Source organism: Microtus oregoni, unplaced genomic scaffold (genome assembly GCF_018167655.1).
Source record: "Microtus oregoni isolate MIOR12 unplaced genomic scaffold, Mior012 000045F_ref0000178, whole genome shotgun sequence".
Taxonomy (NCBI): Eukaryota; Metazoa; Chordata; class Mammalia; order Rodentia; family Cricetidae; genus Microtus; species Microtus oregoni.
In genome coordinates this window covers 9,344,914-9,361,014 of record NW_024543219.1, presented here as the reverse complement: position 1 = coordinate 9,361,014, position 16,101 = coordinate 9,344,914, and the positions used below count along the sequence as shown (strand labels likewise).

Sequence of the window (16,101 nt, the reverse complement as noted above, 5' to 3'; positions counted from 1 at the left end):
TTGGGGGTGCTGATAGTCTTATGGAGACCCAATGAAAATCTGTATTTGGTCAAGTCCTTACTGGGGTATTCCGTGAGGCTGGATCATTTCAGCCAGCAGTCTTGAAGCAGTTCTGGATGTAGAACCCAGTGGAAACTGCAACAAACGTACTCTGAAATGATGGATAATCTGGGTCATCTGTTACAATTAGAATTTTTTTTCAGGGGGTCTTGCTCAATAAAACCTTATATTTCTTAATCCAAAATAAATCCAAAGCCTCTCACTTCCTGTGGAAACAAATGCAAAACTTCTTTTCCAAAGTAACATATCTTTTGAATTAAATTTTGAAGTCAAGGCATTTTTAAAACATTTAAGTAGGATTAATCTAGCAACATTTATAACCAAAAGTCTTTTAGCAGCTGTTGTTCCTTTCTTAGAAGTCAAACAATTCAAGAACAACACAATAATATATAGTATCCAGATTCTGTGTATTTTCTGACTTTACATGGAAGCTAAGATGGGGCAGATGGGCAAACAATTGAAGAACAACACAATAATATACAGTATACAGAATTCCTCTATATTTACCATTTTACACAGAAGCTAAGTTGGGAGCTGGGAACATTAATTTTTCTTCTAAGCTAGGTTTTGGTTCTGATTCCTAGAGCTGGGATTCCAATCCTAGCCCTAACCTGGGCTAGTGACTAAAAAGCCTCAGGAAGATGGCGTTCTAAAAAATTCACAAAAATTTAGGTGCCAAATGAAGCACAATTAATAAAAACTCTGGGTCATAAATCTGGGCTTAACCTGAAGATGTAAAAAGCAAAACAGCTAGCCACTAATTCCTACCTCGCCCTTCATCCGAAAATGGCAATCCTACCTCTAGGAATCCCAGAAGGAGACTGTGTCTGAGAGCTGTCTCCCCCACATTTTATATCTCTCCAGGACTAGAATTAAAGGCAAGTACCACCCGATCTCTATGGCAACTAGGGTGGCTACTGGGATTAAAGCTTAGTATCATTGTGGCTACTAGGATTAAAGGTGCATGTCATTATGGCTACTGGTATTAAAGGTGTGTGTTACCATAATCTAGTTTGTGAGACTAACCAGTGGGATTGTTTTACTCTCAGATCTTTAGCCAGTATTTATTTATTTATTATAATATAATTGAAGTGCCCCTACAGAGCAAGATTTGTATTCAACTGAAAGAGTAGAAATGCCACATGAAGATGTTCAGTCTCTGAAGAAGGCAGGCAGTTTCTTCCCTCACTCATACTTTATGGAAATAATAGGAATGAACAATTGTGATGGCTTCTATGTTTTTGTTAGTGTTTATATAAAATACAGGGGAATATGAACTATCAAAATTATAAAATATTGCATCAAAGCTAAACTTCCCTATTGATACCTCTATCCATTCTGGCCACTTCACCTCTCATATTCAAACTCAGTCTTTTTCTTTTTGCCTTAGTTTACTATCTCTGCTTCACACTTGTGATTGAAAATATGATCTCTTGACTTCTGATGGTTTCTGTCATATCTTCCTCCTGACACAATGGACTTTTATCCTCCTGGAACTGTTCAAATGATGTCTTCCATCAGTTTATTTTTGTTTGTGTATTTATCACAGTAACAGGAAAGTAACTGATCTAGGGTCATTTGCTGCAAGATTTAGTATGATAAAAATTTCAGTACTTGTTTCTGGAATAAAAGTAGGAAAATATTGTATTACACTGAGCTTCTGAAAAGGAAAATCTGAACATGGAATTCTTTTAGTCATTGATAACTGAAGAAAACTATCTATGATGGAAAAGACTGGGCATTGTATTAGTTTAGATGTTGTCTTAATATAGACAGATCCCCCAGGAAGTTCCAGAACATGAACTATGAAAATATTCAGAGATAGTTCTACTTGGACAGTGTGGACTGTTGGCTTTGTGGTTGGGCTAAAAAAATCACTTTTGACTCTATTCTTTCTTAGGGAAGAGTTGTGTCCTACTAGAAAATGATGTTTTACCTTGGGCCCTGCTACAGGAGCAGCAACTTGCAATTGAAGTTCCAGGGGTAAGCCTACCAGAAGAAAATCCCCTGATAGACTACCATTACCTTAGCACATCTTTAAGGCAGTACAATATCGTTAAAGTTTGTGGTTGGGTTGTTCATTGTGTTTCTCTTTTGAGGGTGTGCAGAGTATGTTCATGTAGTAAACATAAGGCTCTATGTTTGCTCCTGATTGACCACTTCATTTTCAAAGAGTTGTGCAAACATTATCTTCAATAATGGCAGGAGTCCTGTGGGTCCCCTTTGGCCAACAACTTTATTAAATGCAACGCAGTCATTGCTCTATAAACTTCATTTGGTGGCAAGAGATGGCCACTTTTGACTCTGTCTTCCCCAATTTGACAATTTCATTAGGTACTCCTGGATGTATGCATATATTTTTAGAAGTGTCTACTTCCATGCTGCCCCTTCAAATTTCCCTTAATTTTAGTTAATTTCTCCCTGTATTCCCTCCCACAACATCCACTTCCCCTCTTCCACACATGATCCACACACATGGGAGAGCATTGAAAGTGATATCTTGATAGAGGGAGTCATTATGGGGTTAGGGAGAAATCTAGTTCTATCAAAATTCTCAGGAATCCACAAGACTCCTAACAATAGTAAAGAGGGTGTCTGAACTGGCCTTCCTCTGTAATCAGATTGGTGAATACCCTAACTATCATTATAAAACCTTCACCCAGTAATTGATGGAAACAGATCCAGAGATCTACATTCAAGCACCAGAACAAGCTCCAGGAGTCCAGTCAAAGAAAGAAGAGAGAGAGACAGAAACAGACATAGAGAGAAGAGAGAGGGGGGATTTCATAAGCAAGGGCTGGGTCAAGACCATGGCAGGGGGCTGGAGAGATGGCTCAGTGGTTAAGAGCACTGATTGTTCTTCCAGAGGTCCTGAGTTCAATTTCCAGCAACCACATGGTAGCTCACAACCATCTGAATAAAATCTGGTGCCCTCTTCTGGCCTGCAGGCATACATGCAGACAGAACACTGTATACAAAATAAATAAATAAATAAATAAATAAATAAATCTTTAAAAAAAGAGAGAGAGAGAGAGAGAGAGAGAGAGAGAGAGAGAGAGAGAGACCATGACAGGGAAATCTATAGAGACAGCTGAACCAAGCTTTTGGGAAGTCATAAACTCTAGACTGACAGTTGTGGAGCCTGCATGGGACCAAATTAGGCCCTCTGCATGTGGGCAACAGTTGTATAGCTTGTTTTGTTTGAGGGCGTCCCTGGCAGTAGGATCAGGATCTATTCTGGGTGCATGAGTTGGCTTTTTGGACCCCATTCTCTATGTGGGATGCCTTTATCAACCTTGACACATGGGGAAGGAGTTCTACATTATCTTAATTGTCAAGACTTTGTTGACTCCCCATTGGAGGCAGAGTAGTGGATAGGGAGTGGGCTGGGGAGGGGAGAAGAAGGAAGGGTGGGATGAAGAACTATGGTAGGTATATAAAATGAATAAAATATTTTTCAAAAAAATTAGTTATGTTTTCTTGTTTTCCATCCCACAAATACCTCCCCTCTAATTATGATCCTCTAATAATAACCCCTTTCCATCTATAATTATCCATTCTATTTACAGTTCCTATTAAGATCTATCTGTTCCTCCTAGTCTACTACACTTTATTTTCTTTCTTTGTTCTACGGATTGTAACTTGGTTGTCACTGAATTTACAATGAATATCTACATATAAGTGAATATTTTTTTTTGATTTTTCGAGACAGGGTTTCTCCGTAGCTTTTGGTTCCTGTCCTGGAACTAGTTCTTGTAGACCAGGCTGGCCTCGAACTCACAGAGATCCGCCTGCCTCTGCCTCCCGAGTGCTGGGATTAAAGGCGTGCGCCACCACCGCCCGGCTATAAGTGAATATTTTATCTGGGATTCTTAGGATGAAATTTTTTCTAGTTCCTTCTGTTTGCCTAAAAAATTTAATGATGTTTCTTTTTAATGTCTGAGTAAAACTTCATTGTATAAATGCACAACATTTTCTTTTCCCATTCTTCTGTGTTGTTCCCAATTTCTGACTATTATGAACAGAGCAGCAATATGCATATTTAAGCAAGTGTCTCCATAGTAGGGTGGGTTATTGTTTGGGTATTTGCCTAAAAGTGGTATAGCTGGATCTTATAAAGATTGATTCCCATCTTCTGGAGGAATTGCCACACTGATTTCGTGGCTGTTTTCTTAGTAGGAAGTCATATCAGTCTCTATCAATTACCATTCTATTCCAGCGTAGTTCTGCCCAATCTTTTGCTTTAGTTGTAGTTCATAGTCTCCAAGTCCTTCACAGTAGCTTTAAAGATGCTAATTGCCATGTTAATTTAGAGAAGCAAAGAAATAAAATGAAGGTGTACATCAAAAGCTTTCTTCCTGCCTTGATTGCCAAAATTCCAAGGGTATAGAAAAAAGAAAATAAACTGATGGTCCCAAGAGAGAAGGACTGAGTTTCTCACATAGGCAAGAAGACCAAAAGACCGTGATGACAGGCTTCATACCCTGAAAGGGAGCAATAGCTATCAACCAAGATTACTATATCTAGAAAATCTTTTTTTTTTCAAAATTAAGAGCTATAAAGATCTGTCCTAAGTAGTGATAACAATCTGTGATAGTCAAGTCTGTGTTACAAAAGATTCTAAAGGAATATTGCACACATGTAAGGAAGACAGAATAACATGGAGACCTCTGGAAATAATAGACAAATTACCGAACAATAAACAATTATCTTAGTAACCAATACAATTATAAGATGAGCAAATGATGAACAAAAGTAATAGAAATAACCAGAAGAGTAAAGAATACAGAATTGGATCTATCCTATCATCCTTCAGTTGCATGGTAGGCAGTTAGCACCTGCAACTGTCCTGGGATTCCCTGGATGCATTCTGGTTTGCACAGAAAAAGAATGCAGAATGGTTATAGCCCTTATGGATGCAAACAATACCCTCCCCAACATTATAGAGTCACTGCTATCCTTTCCTCACACAGACACCCCCTTTCCTCTAGGAGGGTCTGTGTCCTTCGCTGTAGAGGTCAGGCTCTAGTCTTTCTTTGTTTTTTCTTTCTCTTTCCCTATGCTACCCAAGAAATCTAACAAGAGTTTGATAAGGACAGAGAATAGAACAGCATTGCAGTCTCAGCTGTGCACATTCCTTACCATTGCATGCTCTCTAGCAAGATGATGGGGCTACCACTAGATGTCAGGGCTTGCCTTCACACTACCATGGTTTGAAATCAGAGACATGGAGGAGAGGAGGGTGGAGGCAAGGTTGGGGAGAGGAGAGAAGGCGAGGGGAGGGAGGTGTTTCAACTTGCTTCTGAGGTTTTTCAAGGCAGATGCTCCAAAACCAAACAATTTGTGACCAGGCCCAGAGCTGCACTTCTTGTGATCTACTCTTCAATGGGAAGAATGGACAGACTCCTGGGAGTGTCAATAGTGACACTATGGCTACAACTGACATGTGAGTTTGGGTTTCTGGTGAGGGTAACAGGGACCGCAAACTTCATAGTCCACATATATGTGGAATGTAGCCTTCTCATTAATCTGGAAGTGCCATTTGAAAATGTAACCCCTGACTTTTGTTTTCTTTCCTGTGTTTCTATGTAGGGGTAACCAGCCAATTAGGAGAAGAGAATCCTTCAGCATCCAGGAGGGTGAAAATGTCATTGTGAACTGCAGTTACAAAACATCCATAGCTGTCCTACAGTGGTACAGACAAGACTCAGGCAGAGGCCCTGCCATGCTAATTTTAGTACGTTCAAATGAGAGAGAGAAACACAGTGGAAGGCTCAGAGTGACTCTGAACACTTCTACCCAGAGCAGTTCCCTGTCCATCACTGCTGCGCAACCTGAGGATTCTGCTGTTTACTTCTGTGCTACAGAAGCACAGTGTGCAGCAGGCACCTGCAACCCTGACACAAACCCTCAGAAATGTTTTCTAGACCCCAATAGTAGGTAGAATGGTGCTTATGTCATCTCAGTGATAAGAGTCTACTCACAGTGTAAGAGAATTCTTTCAAATTTGTGATCTTTTTAACTTACTTTTTCTAAAATATTTTATAGTCTTATAAGGGAAGGATGTAAGAATCAGCGTCCTGACATCCTGACATTCCAGGACGGACGTGGTACTGACTACACTGGCCAATACTGTAGTTACACAGAACTACACTGGTTTAGGCAAGATTTGAGAAATGGCCGGGCTGGATTCCTTTTCAGCTTAAATCTTTACATCTTTTGCTGTGGGTGAAAACAGAAAGGCTTAAAGCCATAGTATCAAATAAGGAAAGCTTTCCACACAGTACTACTTCTGAGTTTGAAGATCTCTCTGCTCTCTTAGGCATTTGCATCCAAGTCCTCCATCACAATAAGAAACCTGTTTTGTTACTTCCAAACCATGCTATAGGGAGTGGGTGCCAACACTCTGAAAAGTGAGAACTGTCACTTGAGATGAGCTGACAAGGCTGGGTGATGGGAAATACCTTTTCAAAACACCTTTCTTCTCCAATTAAATTGTCCCCATTTTTGTTAAAATTAATGGGATGTTGTTGGCAGAGACTGCTCATTCATTTACAGCTCACCAGATCCGAAATAATCACACAGAAACCATACTAAGTAAAACACTTGGCCAATCACTTAGGCATATTGCTAGTTAGCTCTTACATCTTAAATTAACCCATGTCTATTAATCTGTGCATTACCATGAGGTTATGGCCTACCAGCAAAGTTCCTGTGTGCTCCTGTTGGCATCTTTCTTCTCTAGCAGCTACATGGCTTCTCTTTGACCCTTCCTACTCTCTCCTCCTCTATCTGCTTGGAATTTCTGCCTTGTTCTATTTTGTGCTGCAATAGGCCCAAAGCAGTTTCTTTATTAATCAATGGTAGTAACACAATACAGAAGAAAATTGCACATCACCTCCCTTTTTCTGTTTAAATAAAAAGGAAGGTTTTACCTTTAACATAGTAAATTTACATATAGCAAAAGTGAGACCTGTCACTTGTGATGAACTGCCAAGTTTGGGTGACTGGTACCACCTCTTCAAAACACCTTTCTTCTCCAGTTAAATTGTACTCATTTTTGTTAAAAATTAATGAGACATTATGTATAGTCTGGATCATACCTATTTAAGCTACATTGATACAATATCTATCTATCTATCTATCTATCTATCTATCTATCTATCTATCCCCTATTTTCACTGATAGCAAGGTCTTTTGGCTACTTTTTCTTAAACACCTCTAGGCCAGGGTGAGTTCTGTAACACAGTTCACTCAGAAAACTGTTTAGTTACTGAAGTATGATTGCATCCCATGTAAATCAGACACTTATTTCCTCAGTTTTTGTGAAAAAATTCCCTAATTTTTAAAAGCAATTTCGGATTGAATCTTTGAAACAATCTGAAGGAAGTCAAAACTTGTGAGTATTCTAAGTCAAGGACATGACATACTTTCCCAGTCATTAAGTTTTCTGTAAATCATTAGCTTCACTGTCAACTGTTCTTCAATGAGGCCTAGAGAATCTATAGGAAAAAAAGAAGATGATCCTGCTCTAGGGTCTAGCTTGATGAGTATTCCTGATTCTTTAGTCCCTCCACATATTCTCTCTAACCTGCCAGATCTAGCTTAGGTCCCACATTCACATCCTGTGCCCTAGCCTAGTCTGGCCACTCCTGCCTATGCTGCCACCAATCTCTAGACTTCTACTAGGTCCAGATGGGCCTGACCCCAATCCCTCATGCCTTTCTAATGCCCTATTCAACCCTTCTACCCAATCAGATCTACCCCTACACTCCAGGCCTGGACCATGGTGCACATTCTATATACCAACAAAATTACCTTTATCCTACTGACTTCACTCCACATAAAACATTTCTAAGATCCATGGCTGACTTGATCATATATTATCCCATCTGCCATAATCTTCTCTGTCCATATCAGACACAGAACTAATGAATGATCACATTCCTAGTTACTGTTGGAAAACTACAAACAGTATGAAATATCAAGCCAGGATTCAGTATAAAAACCTATGAAAAAATTGGCCAATCAGAACTATTTTGATGAATCTGGACAAAGAATTTAAAAGAACAATTATGAACTTCATCAAAAGATTTGAGGAGTTTAAAGAACACACACACATGCACACATGGATCAATGAAATTCAGGAGACATAATTTATCATAATAAATATCTGAATGATGCCCTAGAAAACATAAACTTAAAGCTGTTGAAAAGGAGGAAGACAATCCAAGAACTAAAAATGAAATTCAATAAATTAATAAAAACATTGAAAATATCTTAATCTTGAATGAAGATGGAATGAAAAAAATCTAATAACCCAAGTAGAAAATTCAAAGGAAAGTCTTACAAATAGACTAAACCAAGTAAATGGCAGGATATCAGTACCCAAAGACGAAGTTCTACACTAAATCCTCAAGGAATGCTAGATTTAAAAACACCAAAAAGGAACATGCAATGAAATATAAGATACATTGAAAAAATTAATAGAAATATAGACATAGGTTAGGGAAAATAATCCTAAATCAATCACATAACCCAGGTTTTCAACAAGATCAGAGAAGAACACTTCCCTAAACTAAGGAAATGAATGCCCATACAAACTCAAGAAACAAATAGAGCACCAAATAGACATGAAATGAACATCCCATGACATATCATAGTTAAAACATCAAGTATATTGTACAACAGAGTGTATTGAAGCTATAAGAGAAAATGTTTTAAGTCACAAATAAAGGAAAACCCATCAGAATACCAGATGAATTCTCAAAGGAAACATTGAAAGCCAGGAGGATCGGGAACAATGTCTTTTAAGTCCTAAAAGACCACATGGATAATCTAAACTAATATTCCTAATAATACTATTCACCATAGTTAAATAGAAAGTAACACTTTCTATGACAAAAATTCACCTCCAGAATTTGTATCCAACAACACAGACTCAAAGAAAATATAGGAAATGATTGTTTTGTGCTGAAGACAGGAATGAATAAGAGAATGTGGGAAGAAATATAAAGCCATGATGATTAAAACACAAGTACCACTGATAACAAAAATAGCAGCACCCAAATCAGCAACACAATGACCACAACATACACACACATTTCAATAACATGAAATATCAGTGGCCTCAATTAGTCAATCAGAAGACAGACTGACCAAATAGATCGTGAAACAAAATCTATGTTCTTACTGCCTATAGGAAACAATTCTCAGTAAAAATCAATAAAAAAATAATGCAGAGAACAATAAAAAAGAAACTATTTTCTGGGTCTGGGTTACTTCACCCAATATGATGTTTTTTAGCTCCATCTATTTTTCTGCAAATTTCAAGATGTCATTATTTTTTTCTGCTGTGTAGTACTCCATTGTGTAAATGTACCACATTTCCTTATCCATTCTTCAGTGGAGTGTACAGGCTCTGGCTATGACAAACAAAGCTGCTATGACCATAGTTGAGCACATGTCCTTGTGGCACGACTGAGCATCCTTTAGATATATACCCAAAAGTGGTATTGCTGGGTCTTGAGGAAGGTTGTTTTCTAATTTTCTTAGAAATTGCCATACTGATATCCAAAGAGGCTGCACCAGCTTGCACTCCCACCAGTAACGCTAGAGTGTTCCCTTTACCCCGCAATCTCTCCAGCATAAGTTTAAAGACAATTATCACATGTACTCACACATAAGTGGTTTTTAAATATAAAGCAAAGAAAACCGGGCTACAAATTGTAATCCCAGAGAACCTAGACAACAATGAGGACCCTAAGAGAGGCATACATGGATCTAATCTACATGGGAAGTAGAAAAACCAAGATCTCCTGAGAATATTGAGAACATGGCAACCATGGAAGGAGGTTGAATGGGAGGGGAAAGGTAGGGAGGGGAGCAAAAAAAATGGTATAGCGCACAATGGTCTCTTGAGGTTAGCTGTTTCAATAACAATATATTTGTTCATTGCAAGAATATTTACTATACACTTGATTTTCTATTATGAAGAACCTCATCAGGGAGAAATATTATATGACCAACATGAGACTGAATGAGCAGCTTGGCAAGTCCAAAATTATGGCTTTGGCAGAAGAATAGAGACAGAGAAATGGAGGCAACGATGTATTTGAAGACCTTAACTGAACAACTTCAATAGATATCCTGTTAATATCCAGAGAATGGGTACATACTGTGACCTAGTTTTGGACACCCAAAAACTATCCTGAGTAAATTAAAACGCATACCACAAAATATTATGAATTTTGTTTTATGAATCAGATTCATTTCAATTTCAGATGTGTTTCTCAGTCCTATATTTTACATATGAAGTGGATCTGGTTCAGTGCCCAATGAGTTATTATTCTTGATTATTTGTATATGCAATCTCATTTGAGTCTTTTCTCTATACTACATTGACATTGGTGATTATCTAAAGTCACTGAACCTTCACAATTTTGCTAGAAATAGAGAAGTTTGTTTCATATTTTTTTAATTTATTTTTTTGTCTTTTTTTATTGAGAAAAGGAGAAAAAAAACAACAAGTTTCCACCTCCTCCCAGCCTCCCATTTCCCTCCCCCTCCTCCCACCCTTCTCCCCCACCTCTCACCCTTCTCCCCACCCACTCCTCTCCCCCTCCCTCTCCAGTCCAAAGAGCAGTCAGGGTTCCCTGCCCTGGGGGAAGTCCTAGGGCCTCCCCCCTCTGTCCATTTCTAGGAAGGTGAACATCCAAACTGGCTAGGCTCCCACAAAGCCAGCACATTACATAGGATCAAAACCCCATGCCATTGTCCTTTGCTTCTCAGCAGCCCTCATTGTTCGCCATGTTCCGAGAGTCCAGTTTTATCCCATGCTTTTTCAGTCACAGTCCAGCTGGCCTTGGTGAGCTCCCAATAGATCAGCTCCACTGTCTCAGTGGGTGGGTGCACCCCTCTTCGTCCCGACTTCTTTGCTCATGTTCTCCCTCCTTCTGCTCCTCATTGGGACCTTGGGAGCTCAGTCCAGTGCTCCAGTGTGGGTCTCTGTCTCTAATCTCCATCCATCACCAGATGAAGGTTCTATGATGATATGCAAGATATTCGTCAGTATTGCTATAGGATAGGGTCATTTCAGGTTCCCTATCCTCAGCTGCCCAAGGAACTAACTGGGGACCTCGGCTTGGGCACCTGGGAGCCACTCTAGGTTCAAGTCTCTTGCCAACCCTAAGGTGGCTCCCTTAACTAAGAACTGTGCTTCCGGCTCCCCTATCCAACCTTCCTTTATCCCAATCCTTTTTCCCCAAGTTCCCCCCATCCTCCCCTTCTCCCTTTTCTCTCCCCATCTCCCCTTACCCCCATCCCACCCTGCCCCCAAGATCCCAATTTTCTCCCCGGCAATTTTGTCTACTTTCCATAGCCAAGAGGACAACTATATGTTTTTCCTTTGGTTCACCTTCTTACTTAGCTTCTTTAGGATCACCAATTGTAGTCTCTGTGACCCTTATTTATGGCTAGAAACCAATTATGAGTGAGTACATTCCATATTCATCTTTTTGGGTCTGGCTTACCTCACTCAGGATTGTGTTTTCTATTTCCATCCATTTGCATGCAAAATTCGAGAAGTCATTGTTTAAGGGAAAGATTAGCATTTGAAACTAGTAGTATATGTGTCTTTTTTGTTTTTTTTTCATTTTATCAAAGTCACTGTCTTTATATCCTACCAGAACTCCCCTTGACTGGATGCCCACTGACAGCAGAGATGTGTCTGCATGGGTGATGGCTGTGGTAGGCGCACAGTGAGAGGGCACTGCATCTGAATTTTGAAAGCAGGTATGGACTCTTCTTCTCAAAGTAGGAATCTACAGGCAAACACATTGCTAATGATTTGTTTGTTCTGAGTTAAACAAGGGGTGGGCTGGGGGGTAGAGAGGTGAGGAAGATATGGGATAGAGAGAGGGAAGGACAATTCAGATCCAAAAACCATCTGGCCAAAAGGGTACTACTGAACTTCAAAAAAAAAAAATGATTTTTTTTTTGTTCTGGCTCTCTACAAAAATGATAATAAGGAAATGCCTGAGAAGGCAAAGTATTCATTGCCTTCCTGGATTCAACAAAACACACTTTAAAGATCCAATCTTTGGGTTTTGACTATGTTTCAGGCAGCAGGACTGCTTGCAGCTTATTACACTTTTACACTCAAGTTTTAACAGCCTCCAAATTTAATAGTTTTATCATATAATCTTTTTTTCAAAAGAAAATTACCCTTTCATTATTCATGGTTTATTTTTCATTAGGTTAGGACTAAACACAGCACAGATTCGCTTAGAAACACGAGCTGTGCTCTAGATAGAAAAAACACATGAATTTGCTTCAGAGCGTTTATCCTGCACTGGCCACCAGAGGGCGACGTTGCACAGACTCGCTGCCTCCTCCATTTCTGCAGTTGATCCCCACTTTCAACTCAGTTGCTACCCTGTATCTGACGGAGTCCTAAGAACATCTGATAAGTGAAGTGAAGACAGTCAGAGGCCAGAAGGTTCCCAGAATCAGGACCACTTCTGCAGGTTGTTTGTTTGTTTCCTAGAATTTATCTAAACAAGGAAGGTGTCTTGTCAACTTTTTGTTCTTTGTCTCCATCTTCAAGAACTGGGGACAGCAGCCACTTTCCAGCATGTGCCAAGCTTTTCCAAAAAGGCACTATAAGTGTCTCCAGTGCTCATCAATGCTTAAAGTCCTCATCTCATTCCTAGGCGTACCTTTTCTCCTGGGTGAGTAAAATATCCTGATTATTTTAATATGCACACGATTCACTGCTTTTTTTCACTTGAATTTTAGTAAGAATAATTTTCTCCATGAAATCTGCATCACATTTACTGACTTATCTTTGATTTTTTTCAGGAGACATCCAAGCACAGTCAGTTACACAGCCAGATGCCCATGTCACTGTCTTTGAAGGAGACTCGGTGGAACTCAGATGCAACTATTCTTTTGCTGGAGCTCCTTTCCTCTTCTGGTACATGCAGCGCCCTGGTCAAGGCCTTCAGCTTCTCCTCAGGTACTTTTCAGGAGAAACTGTGGTTCATGGAGTTAATGGCTTTGAGGCAAACTTTCAGAAGAGTATCTCTTCCTTCCACCTGAAGAAAACCTCTGTGCACTGGAGCGACTCGGCTGTGTACTTCTGTGCTCTGAGTGCACAGTGTCTGAGGCTGCAGGGGGAGCTGAACACAAACCTGTAAGATGCTGGGGGAGAGCTGTAGCTGATTGACTTTAGATCATCCATGCTCCTGTAAGTAACCTAAATAAGCTTATTGGTTCTTAAAGTTGGACTTCTCTGAAATCATTATTTTGGTTTATCATTGGTGCCCTATCTGCAGTGTATAGACATTTGGTCACGAATCCCATGTAAGGTGACATATCAGCATAAAAAAGCATAAAATGATTGCTGAGACATGCTTCCTTCCTTTCTGGTTGTTTTGTAGACTGCATTTTCTACTGACTGATTATTTCCAAGAGATTTGAAGATACAACTCAGTTCCACATAAACATTGGCTGCAGTCCGTGCCTCTGTAGTGTGCACTAGAGAGAGAGAAGTGTTGACTTCTTTCCTTTTCAGACTGAAAGTTAGTGTTTAGGAAGTGTGGAGGCTTTCACTCAGTGCCTCAAGAGCCCCAGAAACACTCTCCATCTGTGTGGTTAGTTTAGTCAGTGTGACTCAGGGTAGACTCACCATGAAGAGAATCAATAAGGACTCATCTGGATTAGGTTGGCATGTGAAGTCACAGCCTGAACATGGACAGCACCATTTCCAGAGTTTGGCCCTGCACACTGAGTAGAATGGAGAGAGTGAGTAGAGCCTGGCATAAAAGCATTCTAGACTTTTTTTTCCTGATTATGGGTGCAATGGGACAAGTCTGTTGCTGTGACTTCCATGCTATGAAGGACTGTAACCTGGAATTGTCAGGTCAAATGAATTCTCTTCCCTCTGAGTGATCATGCTCAGGGTGGCTCTTTTGTCACAGCAACTGGATGGGAGCTGTGATGCCGTCCGTGCTCCAGCCCATGGCTGCTTTCTTAGATTGAGAGCACAGAGTAAAAAGACAGAGACAGGGAAGAACCAGAATCTGACCTCAACAGATGAAACTATTTCAGTGAGGGACAGATGCTCTCTCATGGGAAATGGGGGTCTGCCAGGAAGGAGGGAATACCTGGAGTTTATAGAGAGATTGGGATGAGGAATCGTTTGCAGTTGCAAGGGGCTACATCCAAGTCTGCAGTCTCTCATCCCCCATGTTGTAGATTCATTTGAGACAGACTATCATGGGAAGCAGGATGGCTCGCCAAAGTGTTTCCTTTCTGCTGCTCATTTATCAGGGCTGGAGCAAGAGCAGCTATGATCTCATAGAAATTCTGTTTGTATAACTGAGGCACACGATCATGTGTGAGCAATGCAGTATTATTTCTTCTTCAGTAAATGTGACCAATGCCCCATAAATACACAAATGAGAAAATGGAAAGCCCCAAAGCTTTAGACAGTTATATTTGTTTTTTTGTCAAATTATAGCATCCTTTAGGTATATTTATCTAAATTAATATAGTTATACTCAAATATAAAATTTCCATTAAAATTTAAAATATTTTCCAATTAAGTTGTCATTGTTCTTGCTTTTCTCCCCATTGTTATTCCCTTTCATCCATTTTTCTAAATTTGCATTTCTAATATATATGTGAATGTTAATATAGTGTAACTCTGTGTTTTTCAAACATATATATGTGATAAAAATATTATATGCAAGATTGTGAGGTTTTTTGTTTTTACTAAAACAATTTGGAGATGTGGAAAATGGATAGCAATCTATTTCTGTGTTTAAAACTGCTGTGAATCATTTCAGTTTAGGAATATGCAATACATCTCTTGGATTGGCATTTGGGCAGGGCAGTGCCAGCAGAAGTAATTGAAGTCTCCATCAGAAGACGGGAGCACAAAGGTCAATTGGTCACCACCAGTCATGTTTACAATCGTAGTTCTGCGCTCTCCAAGGCTCAGTCTTCCTTTATCCACCTTTGCTACCCCTCCTCTGAAGTCTAGTTATCAGCCAAGAAGGACCAAGACCAAAGGTCCCCCTGGACATAGAAGGAGTTTGCTGCAAACAGAAACCGATACTTACTGTCACAGCTACAACAGTCACTGAAGTGTAATCTTTAAGTACCCATGATTCTTTCACAGTCCCGGTCCATCTTATGAACTGGATTCCTGCTGCTACAGCAGTGTTCACTGTGATGAAACTGATCTTGACCTTCACCTGGGTCTAGAAGAAAGTTAGAAACTTTACCTAGGTTTTCCATGAAGAAGAAGAGATCTTTCTAACCTTTGTTCAAGGAAGCATTTCTGCTCTTTAATTACAAAGACCCTACAAGGAATATAATTCTAGCTATTTCCCAGTTTATATGTATAGAGAATGGACTTACACACTCAGAGGTTTGCTCTGCTATAGGATTTGCACTTTTAAAAATTTCTTTGTGAGGTCCATCAAGATGGCTGAGTGGGTAAAGGAGTTTGTCACCAACCCTGACAACCTGCCTTTAGTCACTGGAATCCATGTGGTGGACAGAGGAAAGTGACTGCACAAGTTGTCTTCTGATCATTACATGTACTATTATGTGTGTACAGATATGGTAATAAATAAATGTAATAAAAACTACTTGTGGTTGTAACATTGGTCTTGAAGATGCTCTTACTAATTTTCACTCTTGTCAGCAGTGTAAAAAAGTGCTACTGTGTCCTCAACCCCTTTATGTTCCCTCAAGCACCACTCTTATTACTGCCTGTATTTCCTTTTTTGATTTATGGGTTTTTTTGTTTTGTTTTTCAAGACATGTTTCTCTGTGTAACAGCCCTGGCTGTCCTGGAACTAGCTCTTGTAGACCAGGCTGGCCTTGAACTCACAGAGATCCGCCTGTCTCTGCCTCCCAAGCGCTGGGATTAAAGGCATACACCACCACTGCCTGGTTATTGCCTCTGTATCCTAATTAAATTATTTGCACTCAAATGATCCTTTCAAGATTGGTATTAGAATGACT

The 16,101-nt window shown here is 39.7% G+C and overlaps 1 gene segment (V, D, J or C); it reads left to right on the top strand.

The window, feature by feature from the left end:
* The first annotated feature begins 12,745 nt into the window (after positions 1–12,745).
* Positions 12,746–13,259, top strand: LOC121434921. The segment is given in 2 exon segments: positions 12,746–12,791; positions 12,922–13,259. Coding segments are annotated over 2 exon segments (384 nt in total).
* The last annotated feature ends 2,842 nt before the right edge of the window (positions 13,260–16,101 follow it).